Consider the following 19748-nt stretch of genomic DNA (forward strand, 5'->3'; position numbering starts at 1 on the left):
TGGCAAAGGGATGTTAGTGAATAGGTCAACTACATCATAGCTGACCATGGTACCGGAAAGTTGATCTTCTTTCAACTTGCTTATAAAGGCCGATGAATCGCTGATGAATGCCTTCCCATCTTTACCTAAGGGTGCCAGGATGCGTGAGAGGTGCTGCGCAGTGCTGTAAAAGACGGATCCTCGTGAACAGACAAGTACCCTGGCTTTTGGTGGGTTCTTGTGTATTTTTATGGTTGCTCTACCATATGGAGCTTGAGAGTTGATAGGATTGAGCTTATTAAAGACAATATCGTTTATCTCTCTGTTTTCGTGAAGCTCCTTAAGGGTCTTCTTATGCTCACGCTCAAGTTTTGCTTTGATATAACTTTCTCTAGCGGTACAGCAATTAAGACACTCCTCCGGGCAAATGGTAGAGGATCTTGCAATGGAAGCCCCAACCCTAGAGGATGTGTATACAAAATACCATGCAGCTGTGGCGATCAATATATTGGCGAGACTCTCAGGCCCATTAACACCCGGGTTGCTGAACACAAGTCATCAGTATGCAAACAAAATGATAAGTCAGCTATATCGGAGCACAAGGCAAATAACCCAAGTCATGTAATCATGTGGAAAGATATTAGGGTGATTTCGAGAAATAACAATGACTGGCGTCGGAGAAAACTACAGGAAGCTGTCGAGATAAGGAGACATAAACCAGCAATTAATCGTGATCAAGGTGTATACCTGCCAAGTGCGTGGGACCTCTTGATTAACTTTTGATGAACTTTAGATGAACTTTAGATACAAGAAAAAACGAGTCTACTATTCTTTTTGGAAAGCCTGCTATCAAGTAACCTTTGTGTAATTAGCAGTTGTTGTGTATTGACAATTCAACTTTCAACTCTATTATTTAGCATGAATTTCATCATTATGTAACTAACTCACTTATACAGTACTCTCCCTAGTGTACTGTGATGTCACTTGCATTGTGACGTCATAACTCAGTAATGACGTCATAGTGACGACGTCATAGTCCTAACTGCCAGTTCACCTGATGAAGGGACCTGGAATGGTCTCGAAACGTTGTGAGAGAAATTAAAAAAGAAGTTTAATCCATAAAAAAATATCTTGGACATCAATGTACAACTTCTAAATGCCACTGAAAGACATTATATTTTCTTACTTTGAAAATTTGTAACTCTTTGTTGCCAAAATGTAACCAGCCCTAACATGGAGTTGTGTACTCCCTGTCTTTGTGTACCTATCTGAAATGAATAAAAAAAAATAATTTTAAAATAAAAAAATAATTTCATATTCAGTTGTAATTAATGGGAAAATGTGTGCCACCTGGATTTTTTTACTAAATGGAAGTCATTAAGTTTGGAATGCTTTATTGAAACAACCTGATCCGGGCCATGTTTCATGAATTGATCATAGCCTTATCACTGTTGTAAGTCCAAGTCTGTGACTTAGATGTAGACATTAAGTGTAATATAACAGGGCCTGGAGAGCAATCATTTGTTTTCTCAGTTCATGAATTGTGGTGGATAGATAAAAATTTATACAAACACAAATTTAACATTTTGCAACTTTTGGCTTCACAGTGAGATTACTTAGAGATATTTAAGGAATTATTTTTTTTACTAAAAAGTGAAAGTAAGTGATATTTTCAAAAGTAAACAATTCTGTGGTATTCGAACTCGTAGAAAGTTACTTGAGCTCGTAAAAACGTTCTATTTCAGAGTTGTCTCCCTTGGCCTTAAGACAACGGACGCCATAAGTATGTTGATGAATATTTCCCATCAGAGCGGCTAAACGGAAGTTTACGTTTGTTGAGGAAGTTGAGTAAAATACAGGTACATCATTGACCCACGTTTTTGCACCCGCAATATATTACGATAGTTAATTCATTTGGAAACATCATATGCAAATGTGACAACTGTTGAGTATGGCGAAGTGACTCCGGCCAACGAGTCCCAGGTCAGAGTGTCCCGGAGCGAGAACAAAAGTGACTCATTATTTCAAAGGTACATATAAGCCGCCAGATTCCCAGCATGATTGTCTTTCTGGTGTAGTGTGCGTTAGTATTCAGCTAGTCTACCTCATTCAATGTTGCGAATTGTGAATTCTGGAACGAGACTGACAAACACCAACTGACGAAACGCGACCACACACGCCAGTAATGATGAAGAGAGACAGAAAGACGTCACAGTGTTGTCAAAATGGGTGAGAATCTTCAGCAGACAATCTTTTATATGTATCTAAATGATCGGTAACTGGCACCCTTCATCACAAATAACATGTATACAGTGTCACACTTGTTAACCACACTTGGCTTTTGTAAATGTTTGCACATTACATCTAACTGGCCGCAAATCTTCAAATCTAAGGCCAAATCTAATATGGGTACTACCGGTTTGCGTGAAGCCCATTTCTGATTTCCGCTCGCAATCCCCGTTTTTTAATCATTCTCTGCCTAAGAATAAATGGTTTTTATAGAAAGTCTACCCTAACCTTAACCCTAAACCTAAAATAATGCTAAATATACACGCTAAACCCAAACCCTAACCCCTAGATATAATCATAATAAATAGAATATACATTTCAAGCGGGGATTACAGGCAGAACTCGTACGTCCCCCGTACTGCTGGAAGCGATGTAAAACCATACACACTCACTTTGATCTAATTTCTATGCCTCTATGTTCACCTGTCATCCTGTTGTACTGAAACAGCTGTTCCAAAGTTCAATATTGTCAATAGGTTGTCCTAAGGTCAAGCCACATGTAATCTATTGAATTATGAACACAGCAGTATTATCACCTGTATTGAAGGAGCTAATTATTCGAGACCTATGAACATGATAAACACAAATGCCAAAGCTGTTCACAAATAATTATGCATAAAGTTGGGTTTCACACTTTTCATTACTTAAGACATTGACTGATGATTGTCCAAAGGATAATGGATTCAAGCTAGCTGACAAGATAAGGATGTCATCTGTTTGATGACTCAACACCCTGCTACACAAGGGTGCTAGTTATAAATGATTATTATAATATTCAACTGTTACATTTGTTGATAAGGACTACAGAGGTGTACAGTCCATGTGATGTGCACAGAGATGGCCTACTTTGCATCATTAGTATGTATGAGGTGTTTGACTCTTGTGAAGGTTGAATTCTCCTATTGTAGTTTTTAGATGACATCCCAAGCATTTTAACGTTTCAGTTCACTCTGGTAAGGACCATTCCAGATTTCAAACACTGTTTATCATGCTGTTTTCATTTTCACTTATCTGTCACAAGGGCTGTAACCGTTTACTTTGTCACAAGTCATGATTTGATCTAATTTGAATCTGAGACTTGAAGTTATGGTTTGGAAACATGAAATAATGTTTCATTATTTATTTGTTATATGAAAAACCATGGTTTTTTTTCATCACAACCGTTTGCAGGGGGATTGCTTTTTGTCAATTTGATTCTACGGACGCCAAAAAGGTTTGACTTTTAACATTAGGGTTATGACTAGGACCCACATACCTTTCATACAAGTGGAATTGTAGAGCTTCTTTGAGTGGAATTATAGAAGTTGGGTAGTACAAAATACAATTTACAATGCGACATTTCAATACAGATTCTTGTACCAATGTCAAGCAGGAATGTGACATGAAGTGCAGGCGAAGTGTATATCGAAATGTCACACACACAAAATGGAGAAGTTTTTATCCATAAAGTTTATCTAAAATGGAATAGTAGAAAACAAGTAGAATGACTTGAAGAGAGAAAGTAGAATTGTAGAGAGCATGTGAAATGAGCAATTGGAGCTGATAGAATAGGAACATGTGGACATCAAAACCTCAGGTTGTCAGAAAGTCAGTCACATGCAACATCTGAAGCTCATACCCTTCAGCACACTATAAACACAAACAGCTGCTCTTGTATTCTAATAATGCACCTATTTTATTAACAGTGAGATCTGCTGTCACTTAACCACCAACTGAGAAAGTTAAGGCAATTAAAACTAGTTGGAAAGATCCAGTTGTCAACCGTGATAGTGTACAGGAATAGTTGATTGGACGACAAACACAGGTAGTCAGTTAGATATGACAAGTTACAGATCATTTAATCACATGAAGCAGTCAAGTCTAGGTTAAGAGGGTGGACTGTGAGACACATTGACAATGTTGCCGATATTTGTAAATGAGGATTTTACTGTGTTCCCTAACTTAATGGATCTATTTTCACAATGGTCTGGTCAGTATTGTTTCAGTTTGTATTGTTTGCATGTTGATTATGCAATGTGACAAGAAAGCTCAGGTGACATCCCACTTTCATAAGGCCCAGAGCAGTCCATGCTTGTCATAAATGCAATAATGGATTAGTTTACTGAAGATCAGCAACCAATGCTTGGTCGTAAGCAAGATGCGTCGTAAAGAGGCGATGACGCGATCAGCTGATCGGCTTGTCAGTCAGTTGGTCTGGTTGACACATGTCATGGTATCCCAATTGCTTAGATCATTCCTCATGATGTTGATCATTGGATTATGTTATCCAGACTGAATTTTTACAGACTGCTGCCCAATAGCTGGAATGTTGCTGTTTAATGTTTTTGACCACAGTTCTGTCATGAATGTGTCCATGGATAAGTGGATATAGCATCTGCGTGGAGAGCAGAGCAGGGATGCTGTTCTTGGCCACCTTATACCAAAATACATTATAAAATGTTCATTTGTGTTTCCCTGTTAGAAGGATTTGTCAGCTTGGAATTGGTTATTTCAGTTGGCGTACAACGTCATTTGTTCAGGCAAGTTCAAGCTGACATACACACAAACATACAGACAAACATTCAGACAGACAGACACACACAGCAAATCTCCAGGACCAAGGAACGTCTTAAGTATAAAAACTGTGATAACAATAGATATTTTTTATCCCCCACAACGCTTTTTGGGGGTATTAAAATGGACTCTGTCCTCGCACATTTGTCTTTTCCGGAGCATAACTCTAAAACCGTTCACTATTTCTTTACCAAACTTGGCACATAGATAGATCTGGTGGTGTACTGGTGCCTTTTGGTAGTTTTGGAATTCTGAATAAAATATTTTTGGCGTTTCCTTGGCAACAATTTTGACTTAGACTGAAATTAGTGGTAGTGCCCTTTTCCGAGCATAACTCTAAAACCGTTCACTATTTCTTCACCAAACTTGGCACATAGATAGATCTGGTGGTGTACTGGTGCCTTTTGGTAGTTTTGGAATTCTGAATAAAATATTTTTGGCGTTTTCCATGGCAACAAGTTTGACTTAGACTGAAATTAGTGGTAGTGCTCTTTTCCGGAGCAGAACTCTAAAACCGTTCAATGTTTCTTCACCAAACTTGGCACATAGATAGATCTGGTGGTGTACTTGTGCCTTTTGGTAGTTTTGGAATTCTGAATAAAATATTTTGGTGTTTCCATGGCAACAAGTTTCACTTTGACTGAAATTGGTGATAGTGCTATTATCTGGAGCAGAACTTTAAAAACGTTTCAATACTCTATTTCCACTTTTCTATATACACACCTAAATATTTGACATAATCATAACTCGTAGACATAATCATGAAGAGTATTTTGCCATTGCGGGGGATATTGATGACTTTGTCTTCTTGTTACCTTTAAAAAGTGGTAGCCAAGGCTGCACAGTTAAAGAATCACATGTTATTAGTGCTATAAAATTTTAGCCACCCCATAATTATTTATCTCCACTAGATTATGTATCTCTGAGTTGCTCATACTCTTCAGACCACCTCCATGGTTTAGTTGTCAGAGGGTCTGCCTGGAGAGCTGAAGGTCCAGGCCACGTCATACCAAAAGACATTAAAATATGGTACTTGTTGGTCCCTGCCTGGGGCTTGGCAATAATGGGTACAACAAGGACTGGTCGGCTCAGAGTCTGTATAAACCACATTTCACCTAACCTCATACTCTTCTTTACCCTGTATAGCATCATATTCATTCAAAAGCAAAGTTATTTGCAAAGATTTAATTTAATTTTACCAAGTTCTCAAACCATTTGCAATAACACACACCTGCTTGTTTTGATTAAAAATGTAATATGTTGATAACAGATCATATTACAATCTGTACAAAACAGAGAGTTTTTCATTTGCAAACTGAATTTGTTTCCTAACATAGTAACATAATGCTTAGTCTCTGTAAATACATGATTTGATAACATCAAGCTGCTACAAAGGAAAGGAGCCATTTAGCTTGTTGGAAATGTAGAATTGCTTTATAGATGATTTAAGCTTTACAATGTGAGCTCGTTGGAATTGAAACAATGTGGTTTAGCGACTGGGAGACAAAACTAATCTTGCTTATGTTAATCACTAATCAAAATAACCATGTTCGGGGAGTTTGGCTCATTGAAGTATTTTGTCTAGATTATTTCTCTCCTAGCTCAGTGTATCAAATATACCAGTTCATATCCTGCATGTAATATCCTATCTTTGTGTGGAATTGAGCTTCAATCACTGATAGCTCAGGCTATCCTACATTGAGTAGTGGTCAGCTGGAACTAATGGCTTCAGTTGCAAGTTTAATTTGAAAGTAATGAAACTGTTTCAATAAGCAGCTATAAATATTATTGGCAGTTTCTATATTAGATCTGTCAGCGTTGTGGTTTGATTGTGAACCGATGATTATCGAGTGTAGCACTGAGGATGATCATGTGTTATGCATCTTATGGTGGAATATTCTTTCTGATCAAGGTTGGAGAGGTGATGTATGAAATAAGTAAGTGAACTGGTTTCTATGATGTTCAATACATTGACTGACCGCCTCCGTGGTATTGGGGTTAGAGCGTCCGCCCGGATTGCGGAAAGTCCCAAAAGATCCCCGACCGCGTCATACGAAAAGACGTTTAAATATGGTACTTGTTTGTCCCTGCCTGGCGCTCGTCATTAATGGGTACAACAAGGACTGGTCGGCTCGGAGTCAGTATAATGTGTCTGAGTGGGGTATTCATGCTTCACTGCCGCATTGTATCTCAGTGGGCTAGCACTATAAAACCAGCTTAAGTCTGGGCTAGTACAAGCAGCCACACATACACACGCATGCACGTTATCATATGAGCAAAACATTCATAAGTACGATGTTAAACCCCATTTCACCTATCCAGTTTAGGTATAGACACTGAATTTTACTTTTTGTGTTACACTAAGATAGATTTTCTGTGTTTTTAAAGCAACCATTACATTTTCTAAATGAGAAATAGTAAATATTACCTTCCTATTGTTAGTTTATTGTTAGTTTATCCATGCCGTCCATGTATCTTCATTTCTTCCTGGGACCGCCTCCGTGGTGTAGTGGTTAGAGCGTCCGCCCGGAGAGCAGAAGGTCGCGGGTTCGATCCCCGACCACGTCATACCAAAAGACATTAAAATATGGTACTTGTTGGTCCCTGCCTGGCGTTCGGCATTAATGAGACAACAAGGACTGGTCGACTCGGAGTCAGTATCATGTGTCTGAGGGGGGTATTCATGCTTCACTGCGGCATGGTATCTCAGTGGGCTAGCACTATAAAACCAGCTTCAGTCTGGACTAGTACAAGCAGCCGCACATACACATACACATGCATGCACGTCGTCATATGAGCGAAATATTCTCAAGCACGACGTTAAACCCAATTTCACCTCACCTCACCTCACCTCACCTCACCTCACCTCACCTCATTTCTTCCTGTTACTATTACAGGCAACCTATTCTGGCCTCCGTTTAGTAAATACCGAAAAATGGAGAGTCGTCCTGCCAAACGTCACCATCCAGAGACCAAGGATGAGGGGCTGAATAAGAAACAAAATCTGACATTGGAGACCATCAAAGATGAGGCAGCGTTTGTGTCCCGGTTCAGCGCTCTCTACAACAGCAGCAACCTCAGCGATCTGGTGCTACGGGTGGGCAGGGACAGATACTACTCTCACAGGTTCATCCTCATCACAGCCAGTGATGTCTTTGAGTGAGTGTCGCAGATATTTGGTGTATTCTGATATATTGTGGATCGTCAATGTCTGAAGGGCTTGTTGTTGCACTTTAGAAATTATTATTTCTGATAAATAAGTTTCAGGATAGAAAATGAATGCCAAGTGGAGCAAAGTTTTCTTCCATAGTGTTTATCAGTGGTCGTGTCAAAACACAGTGTTAAGATCAGTCATCTAGTGATCATAGTGCACCTTCTTGAAGCAAATTGGTTTCATCCTCCTTTTCGCATCTACAATAGTTGATATTACAGTTCAGAAAAGGACGTAAACCCCTTCCTATACCTGCTTCGGGGTCAACAATACTATGAAAAAGAGTGGTTACCAACAAAAATTATCGTTTAATACTCTTGCTTTCAGTATAAATAGACCCGTGAAGATCCGGGGTAGAATAGGTCTTCAGCAACCCATGTGCTTGCCATAAAAAGGCGACTATCTTGTCGTAAGAGGCGACTAACGGGATCGGGTGGTCAGTTTCAGTTGACTTGGTTGACACATGTCATCGGTTCCCAATTGCGCAGATCGATGCTCATGCTGTTGATCACTGGATTGTCTGGTCCAGACTCGATTATTTACAGACCGCCGCCATATAGCTGGAATATTGCTGAGTGCCGCGTAAAACTAAACTCACTCACTCACTCAGTATAAATAGGGGGCCGTGGGGTAGTCTAGTGGTTAAAGCGTTCGCTCGTCACGCCGAAGGCCCGGGTTCGATTCCCCACATGGGTACAACGTGTGAAGCCCATTTCTGGTGTCCCCCGCCGTGATATTGCTGGAATATTGCTAAAAGCGGAGTAAAACCATACTCAGACAGTCAGTATAAACAGACACCATCACAGGGGATTGTAATGCAAAAAAAACTGGCATCAAGGTACAAATTGTCACTAACAGGGTCTAAGCGCCATATATCCCCAAGTCTTAGCACCATATGAAAAGTTCCTTATATGATGCTTGGGCCCAGTCAGTGACGTGTACTTTGATGCCAGGTTGTTTTTTATTACAAACCCCAAAGATGGTGTCTGTTTACAGTGAAAGCAAGAGCCCTAAAGATTATATTTTCGGGGTAATTGCTGATTTCTCTTGTGGAGGCCATAAAATAGACTTATTTAACTCTGCTGTATATAACAAAGTGTTCCTTTCAGTTCGAACACCTGTGTAATTCAGTCATTTCTGAAGGTTGCTTTTGTGTTGCAGTTTCTGTTCAGATCCAAACATCAGATTAAATGTTTGCTTGTACTTTCAGAGCCATGTTGAACCAGAGGCGTTGGGTGGAATCTCAGGAGCCAGAGATAGACCTGACAGAAGACCCCGAGTGTGCTCCAGTGTTCGGGATATTCCTCAAGTAGGTTCTAGTTCTCTGTCCAGTATATGTTCACATGTTAGCAATACAGTCTAGGCATCATTAGTTCAGTCTCCTGTCCTAGTCTATGGCTCATTCCAAATTAGTGGTTTATATGTTTATTACCAAACAACTGATCTTACCAGAATATTACTGTATTAGGTAAGGCAGGATACTCACAGGCAAGAGGGTGGTTTTCCATGTTAATCTTATCTATTTCCATTCTGCATCTTTTGTGTTTTGCATGTTGTAAATCCTTGTACCATCTACTGACTGGACCAACAAAGCTGAAACTTCAAACACTTATTCCTAAAATGTTGACACCACATTTAGGGTCCGTTAATAATTTATGGCTAATGATGCTTTTTATGGAGAAGCATGTACAAAGTGAATGACAACACACCCCACACCCCACGCCTAAATTTTTTGTTCAAAGTAAGTGACATCCTCTCTTACCGTCTCTCTCCCACTGTTTCATATTTTGGAAAATGATTTTCATTTAATTTATTTTTATTCTTACTGTTCTGTTTTCATTGATCTGGGTCTTTTTCAGATATCTCTACAGTGGCTCAGTCCAGGTGTCGACGGATACAGTTCTACCCATCCTTTTACTGGCAGACAAATACAGCATCACTACCCTGCGCGAGTCCTGTATCGAATATATGATGCGACACATTGTTGAGTCTCCCGACACAAACCGAACACTAACATGGTACCAGTATGCCAAAATGACGGGACAGGAAAAACTGAAAGAGATCTGTCAGAAATTCATCCTGTCCAATTTTGATGTTATTCTTGATGCCCCCGACTGGCATGAAATGACTAAGACTGAGCTTGTTGAGTTCCTTAGCAGCTCGGATCTTGTGGTACTGAGTGAGATCCATTTGTGGAACAAAGTCGAGAAATGGCTGACCTGTGAAGAAAACCGTGATTCACTTGCAGAGAATCTTAAAGACATCTTGCCCCTTTTGAGATTTAACATGATCTTGCCTAAAAATCTATTAACAATTGAATCGTCACCTTTGTGTTCGAAGTACACAGAACATTTTGCAGAGAAGCTAAATCAAGCCTATCGTCACCATTCTCTGATGATGGATTGTGGAGATGTTTGTGAAAATCGAGAGCAGTTCAGGAACTATTACAGTAAGGAATACCACCTATGTTTTCCATTTTTGCTTGAGAATTACCCAGGCATCAGCAAGATAAACAGCCGCGTCACAGTTGAATGTCACGTCCCAACCCACTACATGCCCTCCAGTCAATCCCAAGGTTCTTGCACCGAATTCACTGCCTACTTTTTCCCTCGTGGTTTCTACAATACCATCACCTTATATGGCACGTACATGAATCGTCAGAGCGATGCCACAACGTTCAAACTGTGTCGAAAGTTTTCTGACCAAACTACTTTAAAGACTGATGTCACACTGGTGCTTTATGGCCGAAAGAATTCTGTAAGGTACATTGCCTACACCTTCAACATGAGCCATCTGTTTGGGAAGGAATCATCGACCCTCGCCATGGAAAACATCATCGACTTGGACAAACTGATGCAGGATGATTCTCCGTACCTAATTGATGGAACCCTTGATGGGAAGCTCTTCGTGAAAATACAAGATATGGGACCACACTTGTTGGACGGTGATACTAAGTGACAAGTATCTACAAAATGAAAATCACAAATTTTGGATGTTATGTACAAAAGGTTTGAAACACTGATGACATATTTGCATGGGTGTATTCTGTGTCAGGTACTTCACAGTGTTCATTCGCTCGAAGTTGATCATTCTGGAAACAATTTTACCAATTTACATATGTTTTGAAAAGTTTTACACTTTTACACAGAGAATTATATTTACACAGATTTGTTATTAATGCTGAAACTTGGTTAATATATTCAAACATGCATGTCCCCAAGAAAAAGTTTGATTAGATTGAGCACTTTCCATTTATATAAAAAGAAGCCTGAAAACAATGTCAAAGATATTACATCATTTCTGATTTATGCTTCAAGCTAAATTATTTATTAATGTTTATGAATGTACAACAAAGTTCACGTAGACACATAAGGTTGAGGGATATCATTAATCCATGATATATACGATGTATGCATTGCAACCTGTGTAACGATGGTAACATACAGGGTTCTATTGTACCATTGCCATTGTGCCTAGGGAAGTTTAACGTAGAAACAGCAAAAGGTTTGAATAAGTAAACAGGATGGGAACTTATGGTTGGTATTTATGTTGTTTTAGAGACTTATTTCATACATTTGTCTAACTGGAAGTTTCAACATTAATATTTTTAACTCATGTGAAATAAGGGTTATTATGTTAGGGTTGGCTATCAATATAGGCAAACAGGATTGATAATCGCTTACTAAATAGCAAGAAATATGGCAGATGTAAGTTCAAGCAAAATATCTTTAAGAATTCAACATTACACTCCACTGGTGAGAGGTGATATGTTTATGCATGGATGACAAACAAAACAGTGTCCTGAAGCAGTCCGTGATTAAAAACCTAACTTAATGCGTTGCATGAGTAAATTAAAACTATATTTCACAAAGGTTTATGTACAATATTATCGAATGCACAATTTTTATGTCGGTAATCATAAATAATTTTTCTGATAAGTGATATTATACAATTATTGACTTCTAGTGATGTTGATCCAATGATTTATCGACCTTGGACATGTGATAGTCACTGAGGCGTAGCCGAGGTGAGTATCACATGTCCAAGGTTGATAAATCATTGGATCAACCGAACTGAAGTCAATAATTGTTTTATTATATGACAAAAGTACTGAATACTGACACAGTCATGAATCTTCGTGGTGTCGGGTCGTCTGCCATTTTGATACAGATGGGACATAAACCAACACAGTCACAGGGACAAAGCAATGCCTATCGCTTCCTTATCTAGCGTAACGCACGCAGTGCGGAGTTCACAGCTGGAATAGCCCAAATCTATTTTTAGCCACGGGAGGTGCTTGGATTGTTATATCAACCTCACGCGACGTGACGAGGTTGACATCGCTTAGCATCAAAGCTGTCATGTGACCAAGTGGGCCAATCAGAAGGGCGGAAATCTACCCGTCATATAATTTATCTGATTTTCGACCTTTTTAGCCAGCTCTATCCAGTATATTGAAGACCCCCTACAAACTCTGGTTGTTGTCTACCGAGGCACATTGGCATTGATCCCTGTAAAGTACTAAGTAGCCTAGCAATACACATTTATGTGTAGAGTAGAATGCTACCTCATAATTATATATGCCATGTATCTTGTCGGCCATACCTGCAATAGTGCCACCCCCATGCCTTTCTCACCAAGTTCGTTCCTTCTTGAACATGTTGAAGTGTCCATTGATTTAGAGGGGTGTAAGCCACACCTTTCATCTAGTGAAAAATAGTGCCTTTGTAGTTGTAATGGTAAATGGCATCATATGGTTAAAGGATGCATTACAAACAAGCTTCACATATCAAGCAGTTCTTTGTGAGGATGTATTTGGCTGCTGAGGCAGTCATCTTTTACCTCACAGCAATCGTACCACTATGACTGTCGTAAGTCTATGTTGCAGTAAGATACTTGCAATCATATTAGCACTAACAATGGCCTAGTCGAATGTGACCCTGCATTATATATAGTGTGTGATATGGAATATTAGGTACAATATTGTCACAGTTCAGCCAAAGTGTCTACAACTCCTTTGCTGTGACTGAATAAACCTGTTCATGGCTGTCATTAGGAATGATTGCATTTAGCAGTAAACTATTCCATGAAAATCTAGTTGTAATTTGCAATGCAAATTGATTATTTGTCTTTTTCTTAAAAGAAAGATATTTTTACATATTATTCCATTTGTTAAATCTTATACACTGTTTCTTAAACCTTGCAATAAAATCTAGTATGTTCTGGGTTTTTTACATTTCACTTCACTGAAAACATGGTAAACCACCGTACCCCCCAAAAAACATTTCAAAAGTATTATTTCTTTTTTGGCCAATTTCAGAGTCTTTTTTTTGTCAGTCTCAGATACCAACTAAACCAAACATGAGGCCTTGAGACAGATAAGCCATAGGCTGAGATGGACTGTTTTGCCACGATATATCAACTAAACTCTACCTTCTCCTGGACTCCCATCTTTTGTCTTGTGAATGTTTTGTTGAAGAGTTTTAGTTTAACAAGTGTAATGTGCCTGTATAAATTGCTTATTTATCGATAAATAACTGGATATACAGTGTATACCTATTTAGACATCGTAATCATGCTTTTGAGTAGCATTTGGAGGTGATAACATAAAGGAGAGAATTTATGGGTGTTAATTTCCTTTTTAGAAGGAACACCAAATATAAGGTTCACATTTCAATCAATTTTTATGAAGGAGTATGGGTATATTCTGTAATGTTGTGTTCCTCATAATAAAAAGTTGGCATCCATACTTCCCTTCTTTAGATGAAGATTATGCCTAGGTATATAAGTATAATGGTTGTGAGCATGTGTGATCCAGTCAGTCTCTTATGGCTTTGAATCCAGCCTTATATAATGTCAGGTCAAGCTAGCTTTTTGAGATTAAAACAAAACTATTTTTGAGACTGTTATTGGAGTAGTCAGGTAGCCTTATGATTTGCTTGACTTGATTGCATATACTTGATACCCTCACATGGATGTTACTGCGATATGTTAAATACAGAGCCTTGTTAATAATATGTTTATTTTGTTACTGTGGTAACAACAATATTTTGTCAAGTGAGATTATATATACAGGGACATCATTTAAAGATCTTAGGCCAATTTCTAGTCATGGAGATTGTAGTTTAGTGCAATGAGTAAATCTGTGATGTTTGGTGTTGGGTCATTATGAAATGTCTGATGCTGTACATTACTGAATTTAGTTCATAGTATATTTGAAAATTGCATTTTGTGGATACAAGGAGTCCAAACCACATTTTATGTTTATAATTCCTTAAAAGCAATATATGTTTGAAGTCATTTATTCACAGAGTGATTATTTAGTCATAAACATTATACAAAATTAGCAGCATTCTTCGGGGAAGTGAAGCAACACAGTCCTGTCCAGTCAATTTACAGCCAATCAGGGCGGTGGGGTAGCATTTGCTCGTCACGCTGAAGACCCGGGTTTGATTGCCCACATGGGTACAATGTGTGGAGCCCATTTCTGGTGTCCCCCGACGTGATATTGCTGGAATATTGCTAAAAGCGGCATGAAAACTAACTCACTCACTCAATACAGCCAATCAGGAAACAGTAGCCCAACAGTGGCTGTAGCTTTTTTTGGTGAGGTTGATTGCAATTTATGTATTTGATATATTTACACAAATGCATCACTAACCTTTTTCGTAGGTTGAGTGGGTAGAAATTAAAAAAAAAAAGTAAAATTACACTTACAATAAAGTTGTTGGTGATATATACCAGATGAGCATTATCATGACAGAATCAAACCAGAGTCCTGTGATATAGTGCTCTACTTGTTTAAGCAAATATTGCATTTCCCAAACCAACTTTGTTAATAATTTATGTATATCTACAATTATGTTTCATAAAAGGTGCTTATTTAATATTTATTAGTAAGGAATCAACTGGTATGCTATGAGAATCTTCCTGAGGAGCATGAAATTTCATCATCTGCATTTAAGCTTGAATCCAAAGTTAATATATTTTTACTGGTATGATGTCCTTGACAATTGTGATGATGTTTTCAGATTTTGTTTATTTCAGCCTGTTTGGAAATGTTCTTGTTAAAACAGTTGCAACATTGTGGCTACAATATACAGTAGTTGCACACTGGCAAAGTGAACAGTACAGTGCGTTCTTTGTTTTTGACAAACAAATATTTAATATTCTTCCAGATTTTATTTATCTAAGGTACTAAATGCCTTCAGTGGTTGAATTCATGAAAGATTGTGGATCCTACTACTTTCGTCACCACCATACATCTCCATTACATTTGGGGCGGTGGGGCAGCCTAGTTGTTAAAGCGTTGGCTTGTCATGCCAAAGACCTGGGTTCGATTCCCCACATGGGTACAATGTGTGAAGCCCATTACTGGGGTCCCCCGCGGTGATATTGCTGGAATACTGCTAAAATTTTAATTTTGTTAAATATTTCTTTAACTGTAGTTCACGAGTATGCCCACTAAAGCAGTATGAAATAATAGCACTTTTAAGATTACAGTTTTCTTTTCTTATTTATTATGGGAGTGGTAGAAATGATGAGGTTGCCATTAAACATGGAATACAGTTTTGTCCAAATTGTGTTATCTTATGCAGATTTCAATCGGCCTTAAACCTCCACAAGTGTCACTTTTTCTCAAATGTTATGATTATTTGTGTATACACAATGCTATTTTTGAAGTGACATTTCCTTGCATGTCCAAGATGCACTGGATGATTGTACACCTGTGTAAGTTGACATATATTTTACACTGGTTTACTGACAGCATAATGTATTGTTTTCACATTTGCTAATGTGTATCTGTAGAACGATTAAGCATTGTTTGCTTCTCATTGCATTATTTATTCAGCGTTTTATTTAATAAAACTTCTTATTTATCATTGCTCCTGATTCTTGTGTCTCTTTTGCCCTTGTGGAGTAGCCCAGTAGTCAGAATGGTTGCCTGTGCTTGGAAAGGCCTGGGTTTCATTTAAAAATAACGGAGCTATAGTTAAGCTAATGATCCAACTGGTAATCATTAGGGGTGAAATGTTATACTGCGGTATTAGTAGAACCGCTGTATTTTGCCTTCGGTTCCCTATACCATAATGCAAGGCAAAAATTCAGTATTTTCGGTTTTCATACAATCATTTCTATGTAGTCATAAAATGACAGTTTTGTCCATTCAAAATAACAAAGATTGTGGTTATTTTTCCCATGTTATCAAACAATGTGTAAGGTTTAGCTTGTTTTATCAATCACTAGATTGTCTCGTCCATATTGGAATAATTTAAAAGCATATTTACCAAACTGACTGGAATATTGGTGAATAGGGTGCTTAAGATCCGACTAACTAACTTGAGTATCCTCTACTCCTGGCATGGTTGATGCATGTTATCATATCCCATTTGTGACGATCAGTGCTCATGATGTCAGTCACTGGATTGTCTGGTTCAGAAACAAATATTAACAGACAACTGTCATATACTTGGAATATTTGCGAAGTATGTCTTAAACAAGTAAAAATGACAAAAGCTATGAGTTTTCACAATTTCCATTTACTGGAACACACTGATGACAAAAACGTGAAACTCTTGGTCTCTCTAGGATACACCTGGATACACTTTACTATAAGGGGATTCCAAGTTACTACCGGATCCCACTAACCCAAGGGGTTGTTTAAAGCGGTTAGTGGTTAATGCGCTGGCTCTTCATGGGTTTGATTCCCCACAGAGGTACAATGTGTGAGGCCCGTTTCTGATGTCCCCACAGTGATATTGCTGGAATATTGCTAAGAGTAGCGTAAAACAAAACGCACTCACTAACTAACCTGACTGACACTGCCGACTACAACTTGAAGCACTGGATCACTCGAATATACATACAGGTTACTCACAGATTGACTAAGAGTGATTAATGGGATTCCAAGCTACCAGAGTGTCCCCTACATTTACACACTGGTGGATAGAGGACCCAACTCAATATGATTTGGTGATGTATGAAGTGGCTGATTGTGTCTCTGGACCTGCATCTTTTAGTGTTTGTTGTATTACCTGTTGCTGGGTTACTGATTAAATAGATAACATAAGATTTTGTGTCGATTATGCACTGATAAAACAGTACATGGAAGTATATAAAGCTGTATAACGGCTGCCTGTGAAATATTCAGTCTGGTCCAGACACACCATGGATTGATATTATGAGTATTATTACGCCATGGTAAAAATGATTAGGTAGTGAGCTCGATAGATACTGGCACTGATGATTAACTCAGTAACTCCACTTCGCTACGCAGATATGTGCCCCGGTCACAGTTCATGGCTGATTGGAATCTCCTTATGTCTATTTAGGGCTCCTTTGCCTTTAGGCAGGAGACCTATTGTAGTCGTTCGTGTTTTTATTATTATTATTATTATTATTTATTCTTCCGCCGTATTTTGTAACAGAGCTACAGAGAGCACCGCTGGACAGAATGCCTTGACAAAAATCACCCAGATGCCCACCGAGGTGTAGATATCGCGCTTTAAAATCTCTAGGCTGTAGGCCCAATAGCAAAGGGCAGATAATTCAAAATTAATTCAAAAATTTCAATTTCAAATTCAAATATCTCCAAAACTAATGTTCCAATGTGTGCCAAAGTTCTTGAGCAGATGCGCAATCAAAATGCCTACAATTTCGCCTGGACGGCTCAAGTCGCTAAAATGCACCGTTTGGACGCTATTTGGGATTGAAGTTTTTGTTGATGTTTTTCAGCAAAATCCTGACTGCATACCTCCCAAAATGTGCTGCACTAAAACTACAAGGGCTACGGCTTTCAAACGTTGCATACTTTGTTTCTATGCATGTTTCTACACAGTAGCATCGTCAAATGTGCCTATGTTTATATGATGGCCGCCATATTGGACGCTACTTTTGGGCAAAAGTTGTCTTCAAAAACTTTCACGGGCTACTTTGCTATTTTGTGCCAAACGAAACTTACCACATACAACACTTTAAACGCTTGTTCTGAAGTTGCCTTTGGTTGTTGAACATTTTCTGTTCTTGGTCCTATGTCAAAAGACCCTGCAAGCGCTACGGCTTTCAAACTTTGAAGAGCGCCATAAAATTTACTGATCAAAAACATCTGTTCAACATTATCCATGTGGATAAAACGTATGGAAGCTAAAAGGGAAAAAAACTGTTTGAGACGTGCCCCAAATGAAAGCAAAAGAGTGCCAAACAAACTGACCCTCAACTCCAGGCAGAACACGCGAAACGTCACGCAAAAAGTCTTCCAACAACGTACCAGTCATCATAAATAATGCTTACATTCAAAAACCCAAAGTTTGGGCAGATTTAACGAAATAGGGACTTCTTTATATCACCGACGGCTCAGGGATACATTGCCGAATGTGTCATAAGTGTCATCGACATTTACGGCACGGCAGATTACCCGTGCAAAGCATGCGACAGTCTGAAGGAAGGCGCAAGGACGATATCTCCTATAAAGAGACTACCACTGCAAAGCGTAGTCCACGTGCAGATATTGGAGACGATGTAAATTTCAATTGACAATGACGAGAGCTAGCGCTACACAAAATTAAAATACACTGCAGTACAGGTGCTATTCCTTCATTGTAATTCAATCTTTTGTAAGGGTTATGTCTTTAGGCAGTATTTAAAGATTGTCAATGATTGAGCGTTCCGGGTCAGGGTAAAAGTTGTAGCTGTGGTCTAAGGGGGGAAACTCTGGTCTAGCTGAAGTAAGCGCTAGTAAAATCGTTCAACAACGACCAGGCGCCGACTTTGCAATGCCCGAAGAGTAATACGCTTTTGCTAACAATTCGGTGCTGTTTGCATGGATTTTAAAACTTCATAGGTGACCTGTATCGAGTTTAGGTGTATTTCCAGTATATATACCTGCTCTCGATTAACGAATTCAGTTGCAACAGATCGAGTGTAACAGTGTAATGGATACTGATGCAAAACTACTGAAGTGCCTTAACTGCTGTGTAATCACAAGTTCACTTGCGTGAGCGTGAGTGTGAGTGAGTTTAGTTTTACGCCACACTCAGCAATATTCAAGCTGTATGTCCGCGGTCTGTAAATAATCGAGTCATCACGACTTGTCAGCTACATGTGACGTACATTTAGATTCACATAATGTCAGTCACAGTGAACCTTTCAAATTATATAGTTGAGGCCACAAAATTTTTTTGTTTCTCTGACTGTTTGAACAAAGGGTTCTTCTGTTTTGATATTCATGATACCTAAGTGATATTATTTAATGTACGAAAATAGGTTTTGTGATGAGTTTATCGAAACTTAATGACCTCCCAGTACTTCCAGTCGAAGAGCATTCGACTAGCAGTGATATGATTCATATTAACTAATACCATTACTACATTCATGAGATATGTGAGAGATGCAAAAGGCTCCAAAGAAGTAAATCCAAGGAGCCCTACATCGCTGCTCGCAGCTATATTTCCTCCATTGTTATCTTATCACTTTGTTGTTCTCACATGTACATATGTACGCTCTCTACTTCCTGGCTGTCATGTGGGTACAATGTGTGAAGCCCATTTCTGGTGTCTAGAGACGTGATATTGCTGGAATAATCCTAAAAGTGGCGTAAACCCTCACTCATTCCTTGGCTGTCATTTCCCGTCTGCGACGCACAATGTCAAAAAGCGCACATAAAATCTCCAAATCGTCATCTTATGTGATCGTTAGTTAAGGCACAGGCGGATCCAGG

At 38.8% G+C, this 19748-nt stretch overlaps 1 protein-coding gene across 2 annotated transcripts; it reads left to right on the forward strand.

Annotated features, from left to right (window-relative positions):
- The first annotated feature begins 1744 nt into the window (after nt 1-1744).
- On the forward strand, nt 1745-14524 carry LOC124259089 (BTB/POZ domain-containing protein 17-like). Of its 2 annotated transcripts, none has more exons than XM_046693176.1 (4): nt 1745-2208; nt 7719-7980; nt 9243-9341; nt 9892-14524. In XM_046693176.1, the coding sequence occupies exons 1-4, from the start codon at nt 2205-2207 to the stop codon at nt 10988-10990; spliced, it is 1464 nt and encodes a 487-aa protein (XP_046549132.1). In that variant the 5' UTR covers nt 1745-2204; the 3' UTR covers nt 10991-14524. The 2 variants fall into 2 exon arrangements, with proteins under 2 accessions (XP_046549132.1, XP_046549133.1); XM_046693177.1 differs by having other exon boundaries at nt 1745-1838.
- Nucleotides 14525-19748: the final 5224 nt, after the last annotated feature.

The sequence above is a fragment of the Haliotis rubra genome, unplaced genomic scaffold (genome assembly GCF_003918875.1).
Source record: "Haliotis rubra isolate DU_JTF1 unplaced genomic scaffold, ASM391887v1 Scf71, whole genome shotgun sequence".
NCBI lineage: Eukaryota > Metazoa > Mollusca > Gastropoda > Lepetellida > Haliotidae > Haliotis > Haliotis rubra.

Coding starts and splice junctions, on each gene's coding strand:
- LOC124259089 (XM_046693176.1), top strand. Junction 7,981..9,242: donor ACAGCCAGTGATGTCTTTGA/GTGAGTGTCGCA, acceptor TTGTACTTTCAG/AGCCATGTTGAACCAGAGGC. Junction 9,342..9,891: donor GTGTTCGGGATATTCCTCAA/GTAGGTTCTAGT, acceptor GGTCTTTTTCAG/ATATCTCTACAGTGGCTCAG.